Source organism: Sapajus apella, unplaced genomic scaffold (genome assembly GCF_009761245.1).
Source record: "Sapajus apella isolate SASKATOON/1434 unplaced genomic scaffold, GSC_monkey_1.0 scaffold23, whole genome shotgun sequence".
Lineage (NCBI taxonomy): Eukaryota > Metazoa > Chordata > Mammalia > Primates > Cebidae > Sapajus > Sapajus apella.
Window position 1 is genome coordinate 13,886,251 of NW_022436963.1, and position 13,225 is coordinate 13,899,475.

The 13,225-nt window shown below is 39.8% G+C and overlaps 1 protein-coding gene across 41 annotated transcripts in view; it reads right to left on the reverse strand.

Moving 5' to 3' along the window:
* The window catches only part of CADPS (calcium dependent secretion activator), a 471,326-nt gene that overhangs the window by 170,223 nt on the left and 287,878 nt on the right, over positions 1 to 13,225 (reverse strand). For all 41 annotated transcript variants that reach the window (XM_032290346.1, XM_032290356.1, XM_032290353.1 and 38 more), the window contains exon 9: positions 2,900 to 2,966. In XM_032290346.1, coding sequence (XP_032146237.1) covers positions 2,900 to 2,966 — 67 coding nt within the window. The remainder of the gene's footprint in view (positions 1 to 2,899; positions 2,967 to 13,225) is intronic.

Consider the following 13,225-nt stretch of genomic DNA (forward strand, 5'->3'; position numbering starts at 1 on the left):
CTCCTGGGTTCAAGCAATTCTCCTGCCTCAGCATTCCCAGAAGCTGGGATTACAGGCGCAAGCAAGAGTGCCTGGCTAGTTTTTGTATTTTTGGTAGAGACAGGATTTCACCATGTTGACCAGGCTGGTCTCAAACTCCTGACCTCAAGTGATCCACCCACTTCAGCCTCTCAAAGTGCTGGGATTACAGGCATGAGCCATTGCTCCCGGCCAGCACTGCCTCTTTTGATGTGTCTTGTCTTTTCATTTATATTGTGAGCTCTTTAAAGTGGATAGCAGCTATTTTTGCCTTCCCAGTATCCATTTCTCCTTCTGGCAATGGCATCCTGATTTTGCATGAAAGAAATCCAGTGTAATTTCATTTCAACCCAAGTGCTACCCCTTCTTCCTGCTAAAAGTGTTGGGAGTGAACTAGTTTGGACTAAACCAACTCTCCCTCTATAAAATTTGACCCTCAAGGAGAGATACAAGGGTGGAAAGTGGTCAGTGCCAGTCTGTCTCATGACCACCTCAGTATCACTGCCTATGGTTCCCAGGACTTGTAATGGCTAATATGAGGTGTCCATTTGTTTGGATTGAAGGATGCCTAGCTGGTTGGTGGAGTATTGTTTCTGGGTATGTCTGTGAGGGTGTTGCCAGAGAAGGTTGACTCTTGATTTGGTGGCCTAGGAGAGGAAGACCCACACTCAGTGTGAATAGACACCATCCAATCAGCTGCCAGTGTGGCTAGAACAAAGCAGGTGGAAGGAGGGGGGATAGGTTTGCTTGCTGAGTCTTCTGGCTTTCATCTTTCTTCCGTGCTAGATACTTCCTTCTGTTCCTCCTGCCAGAGGGCATCAGGCTCCAGGTTGTTTGGTCTTGAGACACTGGGACTTCTACCAGTGGCTTACTGGGCCTTTGGACCTAGACTGAAGGCTGTACTGTTGGCTTCCCTGGTTTTGAGGCTTTCAGACTTAGAATGAGCCACTACCAGCTTCTCTCTTCTCCAGCCTGTAGACCCCTATTGTGAGACTTTGCCTTGTAATGTGTGAGCCAGTTCTCCCTAATAAACACCCTTTCCTATACACATATATCCTGTTGGTTCTGTCCCTCTGGAGAAGGCTGACTAACACAACTTGGATTTCTGGAACTATGCTGTGTCCTGTTCTTAACATGGATGGGTAATTCAGCCTTTTCCACATTTCTATGAGTTATCTTCTCCAAAGCCTTCCATATATTCATTTTTTAAACCTTAATTAGCTTGAGACTATTTCTGCTGTTTGCATATGTGGAACTCTAACAGATTCCTTTCTGGGAGTGAAGTACCAGACACAGTAGTTCTTCTCTATGTCCTCTCAATGTGCTCCATGCAAGATTGGTGCTTAATAAATGTTGGTCAGTTGTTAGTCTGAGGAAAAGTATCACAGGCTAAAATAGCTTCCATTGCTTAGCTGAGAGTTATTTTGAAGGATGGGCATCATTCCAAAATGTTCCTTGTGGCTAAATCACTTTAATGTTTTATTGTACCCCATAACAATACTAAAAGCAAAGATTACCTCTGCTTATTAGAGCCAGAGAGTTGCATTTTGCTTTAGTGGCACAGCAGATACAAGTAGATCTATAGATGGTCTAGTCTTAGAAGTTCAGAGTTGGTGGAACCCTCAAGGTCATTTAGACCTGAAAGGGAGTTGCTTTACAGTCACATCTCTGAGTATAAAGCACTCTAAATATTGGTAGCACTCTAAATATTAATGCTAGTCAAGTAACCCTATAAATCTATTTTGTGACGCAGTTACAAGTTGACTCACTTTGTGACATCTTTCAGAGTACAGCATAAATTAGTTTTTTGCAAATTGAATGATAGTATAAATGCTCTAGTGGAGCCTAGAAATTAAAAGGAAGCACTGGAAAATTTCTTTGTAAATGGAAAAAATCCTGATGTAAAAAACAAACACCCCTTCCCGACCAAAAAGATGGGATCTTTCAAAGACAGGTATTATCATTTCTGGAAAAAAATTTAAGAAATGCTCAAGAGTAAAGATATTATTTATATATGACTAATGTATTAATATCAATATCTGCATCTACATTTGTATCCATATACACAGATGTTCCCTGCAGCATTGTTAAGAATAGCCCAAATTGGGAAAGTCCAGAAGTCTATCCAAAAGAGAAAAGTCTACAGATAATAGAGCCAGAGCTATACGTGCAAATATGGAGAAATCGCTATATCACTTGGGTGAAAAAAGCAAGTTGCAGAACAACTTGAAGAATTTGGTTTCAGTTAAACAAAAAGTTTACTGGAAAGATTTATTCTAGGTATTAAACATAGTTATGGGAAGTTGGCTAAGACTTTTGGAAGCACCAGGTACCACGTGGAGTAGAACAATCCCACACAGGTAATTCAAATCCAAACACGCTAAATAATAAAACAGAGGCAAAAAGTCCAACTAAATTCTGACTTTACTCATAATGCTTATCTCAGTGCTTTTAAAATACTACATTGTTTTCAGCCGATGTTAATGTCCCTATAGCCCTAACCTGGCAATCCTCCTGGAATCCTCCATCCCTGGCAGGAGACTGGGCAGGAGTGAGAGTCTACTCTCCCTGACTTATCTCACATACTTCTGGATTGTTTGAATTAAAAAATTATGAGTATGTATTAATTTTTTAAAAATTTAAAGTGATATAAAACTAGAAAATAGAGCACAAGGGAGCCCTTTGGGTACTGGAAATGTTCTGTATCCTCCTCTGAATGCTGGTTACATGGACATATGTAAAAATTTATTGAGCTAAATACATGAGCTCTGTGTATTTTATTAAAGCTATACCTCAGTTTAAAAGCACTCATTCATTCTAGCAAATCTTTAATACTGATGTCTCTTAAGACTGAATTATTAGAGTTGAAGAATTAAGTTACCTGCACCAATACAAAAAACCTTTTCTTCCATCTCTTCCAAACATTCTTACCGATGGCCCACAAATACCTAAGGGAAAGGAGAAAGACCAGAGCTGCATTAATGCTTGAGTGAGTGAATTGTTAAACACACTTTGTCATGAAGCTTGGTAATGCACACGGAAATGTACATTATAAACAAGGAAATGCACATGGCTCAGGAACAGGGCACAGATTTTGGAGCTCTGTGGTTGAGCATAAAGAACAGTAAGTGTGGCTCACTTCCACTTACAGGAGGAATTGAGGCCCATTGTGAGACTTACACTCCTTGACTGATTCCAGAAAGCACCTTGGAAAATGTTACCCTGCAACTTAATTTGTGTATGCTAAAAATCTTTTAGGTAGGGGAACTCCTGAAAGACATTGCACAGGAAAGAAAAAAGAGTGGTAAATTTCACAACTCTTTTACTTCTTGTCACATTTCATTCAGGAAAGCCTTCCCTTGTTTTCTTTTGCTGTATTTCAGGTGTATTACAGGGAGGAATGCAGGTGTATTAGAGTGAGGAAGTTCCAAGTCAACATAGGAAGTTCTCCCCCACCCACTTCCTTCCTTCTTCTCTAAAAGCTCTTTTGTTGAAAGAAATTATTTTTTTTTACAGAAAAATAAAATAAGAAGCAGTGTCAAGAACTACAGAGGCAGAGCTCAGAACTGTCTGGATATGTTAAGATCAATATTACTAATTGATTCACATGTTTTCCTATCTACTTTGTGGATTGTTACACATTGAACTGGCATTGATCTAGGAATTGAGGCTGGCATTTTTCAGGCTGTATCCAACTAAGAAACGGGAGCTCTGGTCATACTCAAATACATTCAAATTCTGAGTTCTAAAACTGGCTTTACCTGTTTACTGTCATCAACACTTACTGGACAACTTCCAAATTCTCACTTCACCTCAATTCAGACAGAGTTTCTGCTTTGGAACATAATGAAGAATGCACCTAATTAAAATTTTTACTGCCTGACAAGTTTCAGGGGCTCCCAAGAGTGGCTGGCAGCCAGAATCTACTCAGACCTTCAAGCCAGAAACCCAGGAGTCATCCTGGGTCCTTCTGTTTCCTCATCCTTATTCCTCAGTCGCCAAGTGCAGCTGAATTTTTACCTCCTGGGGAGTTCCTCACGGCTTCGTCTTCCCTCTTCCCACTTCCACTATTTCAGTCCCCACCCACAATTTTTGCTTCCATGGACAATTATAGAGGAACCTCTTAATTGGTTTCAGGGACATGAGAATGATTTTCATCCTATTCCTGGAAATGAGACAGAGCTTACCACCTGCAAATCTCATCATGCCTTTTCCATGCTAAAATTCCTTCAGTGCCTGCCCCCTCTCCCTACCATTTATATGAAAGGTGCCTCAAACTTTGGCTTCTTACATTTCATTTTCATGATTGGTCCTATATCTGTTCATCTATTCTATGATTTACTTGATTATTTTTCTTTAAATTAACTTAGTTAACATGGATAAATTTATTTTGAAAACGAAACTATATTATAGGCTTGATATACTAATTATACTTATGTAGCACACATTAAAATACATAAATGATTACAGTTGTCCCTCAGTATCTATAGGGAATTGGTTCCGGGACCCCTGCAGACACCAAAATCTACAGATGCTCTTATAAAAAATGGTGTAGTATTTGCATATAACCAAAGCAAATCCTCCCATATGCTTTATTTTTTTGAATTTTTTTCTTCTTTTGAGATGGAGTCTGGCTCCATCACCCAGGCTGCAGTGCAATGGCACAATCTTGGCTCACTGCAACCTCTGCCTCCTGGGTTTAAGCGATTCTCCTGCCTCAGTCACCTGAGTAGCTGGGATTACAGACACACACCATCATGCCCAGCTAATTTTGTATTTTGAGTAGAGATGGGGTTTCACCATGTTGGCTAGGCTGGTCTTGAACTCTTGACCTCAGGTAATTTGCCTGTCTTGACCTCCTGAAGTGCTAGGATTACAGGTGTAAGCCACCACACCAGGCCCCTCCCATATACTTTAAATCTATAAGTACATCTCTAGAGTACTTACTATACTTAGTACAATGTAAATACCATGTAACTAGTTGCTCTACTGTATTATTTGTATTATTTTTTATTAAGGTATTTTTTATTTTTCATTTTTTTTCCCAAAATATTTTCCATCTATGGTTGGTTGATTTCTCAGGTGCAGAACCTGTGGATAGGGAAGGCCGACTGTATTTGATCCATGCTCATCTGTATATTGTTAAAATTATCTTGTGTACTATCAGTGGCATGAATACACTTGGGAAAACCTTAGCCTATAGGGACAAAGTCCAGCATCTTGACCTGGCCTAAAAAACGTTTCATTTTCTGTTCCTGCTTACCCCCCTGACTTGGCTTCTGCACATTGTATTATCTACATTGTGTATCTGGAATTCCTGACCACACCATAAAGTTTCATACCTCTGTAACTTGGTACAACTGATGCTGCCTGGGATGCCTTCTCCCTGCTCCTCGTGAGAAAACTCATATTCTCCCTCAGTTTAAACCCTTACTTTGATATCATCACCTCCTAGGCCTTGTAGGTAATTCTGCTGTTACAACTATCACACAGCTTTAATTTATTTGTTGTGATATTTATTGCTCCTACTGTGAGTTTCTGGAGGGAAGGAGCCCCGATTCTGCTTTCTAAATACCTATCACAGAATCATGTTGTTCTTTCTGAATTCCTATCACAAGTGAGGGGGCTGGAGACTTCAAAGGGTTTCTATTAGAAAGATACCATAAGCCAATTCAGTGGGAGCTGACAGACTTGTGCTCTTCTATTAAGATATTTATGGGAGGATGATTTGAGCTAGCACAGAAGCCAGAAAAGACTGACAGGGTGTACAGCCGCCATGACTGGTCACACCAGAGGGGTTCTTCTCCCTCAGTTATTTGAGGGATCTCAGGCCTGAGGCCTACTTTCCACAGGAACTTGATGAAAGGTACTACAACTTCTTTATCAGGAGGAGAGACTCTTGCTCCAAGGCTGCCATACAGCGTATGCCCTTTCAGGCAGGGGTGCCACCGCCTGGATCTTTTGTTCTTGTCCTGGTCTGGCTGTTTTCCCATGTACTGCTTCTGTTCTGTGACCGCTCTAGGCATTCCTCCTACTACAAACCACTATATGGTTATATAGAAGGATTCTATAAATCAGCACTACATGTGTCAGTACAGCTCTGACTACAATACCTATATGATTATACAGAAAGATTATATGGAACTAAGTATGATTATATATATAAGCTAGATATAGTAAGCAATAAGTTATATGATTATATAGAAAGATTATATGGGACTATGTATGATTATATATATAAGCTAGATATAGTAAACAGTAAGTTATTATATGATTATATAAAAAGATTATATAGAACTAAGTATGATTATACATATAAGCTAGATATAGTAAACAGTAAGTTATTATATGATTATATAAAAATTATATGGGACTAAGTATGATTATATATATAAGCTAGATGTAAACAGTTATTATATGATTATATAAAAATATTATATGGGATTAAGTATGATTTTATATATAAGCTAGATATAGTAAACAGTAAGTTATATGATTATATAAAAAGATTATATAGAACTAAGTATGATTATATATATAAGCTAGATATAGTAAACAGTAAGTTATTATATGATTATATAGAAAGATTATATGGGACTAGGTATGATTACATATATAAGCTAGATATAAGTAAGCAGTGAGCTATACTTCAGGCACTAATTGTGCCTGGGGTCTGCACAGTTCTCCTTCCTTGGTGCCCCGGCGGTGTTACCCACAGCATTCCTTCCCAAATATGTCCCACTTCATTCCATCCCCACTGCAACTCTCCAGTCAAGTCACCATCACCACCACCTGCACCATGACAGGAATCTGCTAACTTGCCTCCCCACTTTCCTTCTCGTCTCTATGCTCCATTCATCCCACAGCAGCTAGACTGACCTCTTAAATGGGTAAATCAGATTACCAATATGCTCATGCTAAATAGGAATGAGAAACTATGGTAGGGTTTTAAGAGTAGGGGAGTGGTGACACAATCATATTTCCATGTGAGAAGATCGCACTGGCTGCGGGGTAGAGAATACACTGTAGGAAGAAGGGGCAAGAGAGAAAGTAGAGAGATCAGTGAGGAGCTGGTTACAGGGGTTCAGGCAAGAGAGGTGATGGCTGGACCAAAGCTGATGCAGGAAGCATTGACTTGATGACTGATAAGTTTATCAGCCCTGTGCTGCTGCTGAGGCCAGTGCAAAGAGTTCTGGGGTTACATAAATCATCTAACTGTCCTGGTCAGTGCTTACAATGATATATTAATGTATTCATGGCAGAAATAGAAATAAAAGGGAGGTTCAGCCAGGGCTAAGGAGAGAGATTATTGGCTTGTAACAGTTAAGAGTATAATATACCGGTTCTAGTTCTACCAGCTACTATGAGATGTTGGTCAAGATTCTTAACCTCTTGGTGTTCTCTAAGACAGGTCAGTTATGGTTCCTCACTCACAGGGCTGTTGTGAGGATTAAATGAGACAGTGCTTGTGAAGTACGAGCTTGAGGCATGTCAGGAAGTAGATGTACAACAAATGTCAGCTTTATCACAGAATCTCTCCATGGGCAGAGGAAAATGTATCATTTTATCAGTAATCACAAACTTAAATATGTGAAAGGAAATCTCCTTGGACTTACTTGCATAGGGAAGTAGATGATGTAAAAGGTAAAATTCAGGAAGTGGGCAAGAAATTCTGTGGTTTTTAAGTAATGACTAGCAAGACTGTAACCGCCTCACACTTTTCTGGCATTCCATCTGGCAGCTACTACCCATTTGGCAGAGACTTGCAACAATGAATACAGCTACAACATCTATTGTGTATATAATCATAATACAAGAAAATAAAAGCAGGAAAAGAAGTTCATTAGAACCCATAGAGTGTAATCCATACTGAATCATTAACTTTCCCTTCATAATAAAAATCATAGCTACTGCTTAGTGAAGTGTTACAAGTTTTCTGTGCTATGCCTGCCACTTTGCGTGAGTTTATTACACTCTTTTGGAGGAGTTAAGAGCTTAAATCTGGAGTTATGTTGCCTAGATTCATGTGCAACCTTGGGCAAATAAATTTCTAGAGTCATCTCTACCTCAGTTTTCTCATCTATACAATGGGGATAATAATAAGGGTACCTACCTCAAGGGCTGTGTAGAAATAGAAAGTGCTTTAAACCTCAAGGATTAAAGTAGAAATATAAAGTGCTTAGAACAATAGCTGGCTTAAAGTAAACACTTACTATTAGCTATATCATCATACTATTATTCCTGCTTTATAATTGAGGGACCTGAGGCTGATAAAGTTTAAGTAACTTTCCCAGGTTCCACAGCTGATGAAGCACACAGCCAGAAATTAAACTCAGAACAGTCTGACTCTAAAGCTTCCTTTTCACACTCTTCCACCTCCCTTCTAGATGAGAAACTTTGGTTTCTTTTTTGAAGTCAGAACATGAGTCATGATTCTAATTGAACAGAGGGGATTTCTGGTTAAAGGCTTCTGAATGGGAAAGCTGGTGGGATCAGGGAAAAAGTAACAATTTTCCTACAGAAAGTCTGCTTGAGGGAGGGGCTTTCCCTCTGAGGTTTTCCTCAGAATTTATTGCTAATTTGGCACATACCAGAAGGTGTCAAAACTAAGAAAAACTGAGGGCTGAGATGTACTGTTTCTGTCTAGTCAGCTCCGGCTCTGCGTTTTCTTGGGTTAAAACATGCTCATTAAATAGGATGCACAGTACCTGGAGCAGATGGAAGTTCTGTTATTGCAGACATACAGGTGGCTTCCCTTCTAGCTCCTCACACTACAGGCAGATCTATTCGTGTGGGCATTCATGGCCCTCAACTCTGTCTTCAGGCTGTCCGGATGTGTGGAAATCTGAATTTACCAATAGATAAAGCAGTATTCTAATGTAGTGAGTGGAAGTTTAGGCCAGTGATTATATCTCAGACTAAAGGAGAGACACCTAAATGTGAATTTTGGCTCTGTCATAAACTTTCCTTTGGCTTAGCTACCCTGTGCCTCAGTCTCCTTAGCTGTGAAGTGGGGATAACATAACAGCTACTTCATAGAGTTCTTGTGAGAACTCATGGGGTGATATATGTCAAGTGCTTAGCATACTCACTGGCACATGGTAAGGGCTGGATAAGTATTATTGTTGTTGTTGTGTGTGCTACTATTTGTACTAGTAAAAACAGCAGTCCTCACGGTGGCTCACACCTGTACTACTAGAACTTTGGGAGGCTGAAGTGGACAGATCACTTGAGATTAGGATATTGAGACCAGCCTGGCCAACATGGTAAAACCCCATCTCCACTAAAAAAAAATTAGCTGGGCATGGTGGTGTGCATCTGTAGTCCCAGCTACTCAGGAGGCTGAGGTTGAGAATCACTTAACTTGGGAGTTGGGGGAGGTGGAGGTTGCAGTGAGCTGAGATCACGCCACTGCACTCCAATCTGAGTGATGGAGTGAGACTCCATCTCAAAAAAAAAAAAAAAAAAAAAGCCATCCTAGTAGAAAGAGTAAGTAATTACTGACTTTGCAAAGGGCTTCTCTTTGGATTCTTTATTTGAATTCACATTCAACTTTTGGGTACACATCTGTTGGAAAGGAAAGTTAGACACACATGTCTGGGTTTGGAGCTCCGGGCCATATTTTGCATCATGATTTGAATGTATCCTCTCTTATGACATTTTTGTAAAATCCTTGCTACTGGGTCACTGACATTCCTGTTATTCACTGGGGACATTTTAGTTATATGAGAGGCCAGAGTGATGAGCTACAAAGGATTAAAAAAAGAAGATGAAGATTAATTGTGTTCAACTAAAGTTCCAGGAATCCCCCAAAACTGCTGAATCATGGAAGATCTTCCCCTGGCCTCAGTGTCCCTCTGCCCTGGGACTACTTGGCAGGGTAGCACCCATGGCAATGCTTGTAATTTTTCATTTGAATAAAAAAAATGGGACAGTCTTCTCTCATGTGGTATCTGTGAAGTTAATGTAAATTAGTAACATAGCTCTGTTTAAGTATCTACTCCCTTGTAATTTTCAAGTACACAATATATTGTTATTAATCGTAGTCACCATATTCTACATATTCTCTTGAACTTATTCCTCCTTGTTAGAAATTCTTCATTAGAACTTCTTGTAAGAATAGAAGTTGTAGTGAGGCAAGAACCATGATTACTCAGGGATGCTTTTGTCCTCTCCTTGGGTAGTGAAGGAGAAGGTGGAGAGCAGGGAGACTCCAGGTACCTCAGCCACCTTGCAGCAGCCCAGCAAGAAGCAGCATGGGCTGGGGAGAAGTCCAAAGAATAGATGAAAGCAAATAACAATGATGATTACAACCACAACTACTAACAACTCTTTTATAGCTGTAGCTATTACCATATATCAGACCTTGTTCTAAATGCTGTACATGTATTAGCTCATTTAGTCCTCACAACAACCCTACAAGAAAAACGCTGTTGTTATTTCTGTTTTACATTGAGCAAAACGAAGTACAGAGAAGTTAAGCAACTTGCCTACAGCTAGTAAGTGGTTGTGGCAAGAATTGCATTCTAGGCAATTTGATCTAATTGGCATTTAGGGATAATAATATAATAAAGAAGACAAAGTAGAATCATAAAGATATTCAGCTAATTCCAAAGAAGGCAGAAAAACAGGAAAAGGGGAACAAAGATCGGATGGGACAAACAGAAAATAAAAAGCAAGGATGACAAATAACAAAATGATAAGTTTAAACCTATCAATAATCACATTAAATGTAAATAGGCTAAATATCTCAACTAAAAGGCAGAGATCTTCAGATTTGAGTTAAAAAGTTAGACCTCATTCTATGCTGCCTATAAGAAATGCACTTCACGAAGACACAATAGGTTAAAAATAAAAAGATAGAAAAAAAGATTTGCCATGCTAATACTTAAAAAAAAAAAAAAGCTGGAGAGGCTATATTACTGTCATACAAGGTAAATTTCCGGCAAAGAATATTGCTGGGGATAAAGAAGATTATTTCCTAATGATAAAGGAATAAGTCAATCAAGAAGATATAACAATCTTAAATGTTTCTGCATCTGATAACAAAGCTTCAAAATATATAAAGCAAAAACAGAACTACCAGGAGAAACAAATTTAAAACTGTAGTAAGAGACTGAGAGCTTTCTCTAAATAAATGACAGGAAATAAGTAAGGGTATAGATTATTTGAACAACACTGTAAACTGACTTGATCTAATTGATATTTGTAGATAAGAAGTCAACAAGAGAAATAAAGTGAAACACTAAAGATATATGATTAGTCTAGCCCAGTAGCCTGGTTTTAGAGTCTGTACCAAAGAAAGTGGTGTCTTGGAGACCTATGATGAGAGAAGTGTAATGATTTTGAAAAGCAAGAGGTCTAGAGCAGTGGCACAGCTACAGAAATGGAAGGGGAAAAGAGATTTTAAGAAGATAGCTGAGTGTTACAAACTATATCCCTTTTGAAGTTTGTTAAAATATAAAAGGAATATCAGAATTGCTGCAAATTACTCCTGGTTGGTGGACTATGGTTCATTGAAGGAATTAAATATGGAGCCACGAGGAGCTATTTTGGTCAAGCTTCAGGTCTTCAGTTAAGGTTGGATTGAAAGGAAAAACTCTGGACCTAGCTGTAATGCTTACTCTGACTTGGGCAAGTCTTTTAACTACTTTAAGCTCCAATTTCTCTAAGAGTAAATGGGGGTTCATTTATTCACTTATTCATCTAAACAATAAATAATTCACTGGACTTTTGCTACATGTCAGTCTCTGTATGAAGGTTCTGTGAAAAAAGGAGGCAAATGTCCTTTCTGACAAGCAACTCAGTCTAGTGGGGAAGACAGATGACAAAATAATAAATAAAGAAGTATATGATATATATGATAATGATAAGAACTCTGGTGAAAACAGAACAGAGTAAGAGAGGGAGGGAGGACACAGGTGGGCCAGGTAAGGCTTTCTGATAAGGTCTAGAAACAGTGGAGATCTGGGTGAAAGAGAGGGGAAACAGCTGGGACAAAGGCCCTGAAATGGGAGTGGACTTGGTGCCTGGGAGGAAGAGCAAGGAGCCCAGTGTGGCTGGCGCAGTGATCAAGACCAGGAAGGTAGGGCCTTGTAGTCATGGTAACAACATAGGCTTTCACTCTGAATGAGATGGGGAATCACTGGAGGTTTTCCTGCATTCGAGTGGCAAGATCTGACTTGTGTGTGCGTGTGTGTGTGTGTGTGTGTGTGTGTGTTTTTAATTCCCCTTGCTTCACGGTAGGAAATAGACTACTGGGAGGCAGGGGCGGAAGCAGGGGACTGCTTACGAGGCAGGAGTAGCAAGTGAAGGGGAGCAGCCATAGAGGCTTGGAGGCCAATGGTGAGATGAAGGCAGGGGTGAGGGGTCAAATTCTAGATTTATCTTGAAGATGGAGTGAAAAGAATTTGATGATGGCCAGGTGTGGTGGCTCATGCCTATAATCCCAGCCCTTTGAGAGGCTGAGGTGGGAGGATTGCTTGAGGCCAAGAGCTCACGACCAGCCAGGGCAACATAGTGGGATCCCATCTCTGCAATTAAAAAAAACTTAGCTGGGCGTGGTGGTACTTGGGGGCTGAGGTGGGAGGACTGCTTGAGCCCAGGAGGTCAAGGCTGCAGTGAGCTAGGATTGCACCTTTACACTCCACTGTGGGTGACAGAGCAAGACTCTGTCTCAAAAAGAAAAACAATATTTGATTGTAGATGAGAAGGAAAAATGTCAATGATTACCTCAAGGTTTTTGGTCTGGGTATCTGGGTGAAGGGAGGATCACTTATTAAGATGGGAGAATGATAATACCTAATCCTTGTGAGGCAGTTTCACTGATAAAATCAGAGAGCGGATGTGAATGCATTTCCTGAACATGAAAACACCACACGGATAATAAAAGATGAAAATTAGAAAGCCACCTAGGAGTTGCTAATTCTCAAATATGCCCAGATACTAACATTTTAAGGTCAAGAAGCAGTGTTGATTTTTCCCATTGATACATTTCCATTCAATAAAGTTATTGTGAATGGCCCAGTGGCTCATTTAAAGAACCACAGTGCATGCCAACAGTCATAATTCCCAGTGATTCTGATGTTCCTTTTATGTTTCAAACAACCTTAACGTGGAAACAATTTATGACCTCAGCTATGCTTCTTAAAAATTCCTTTCTTGGCTGGGCATGGTGGCTCATGCGTGTAATCCCAGAGCTTTGGGA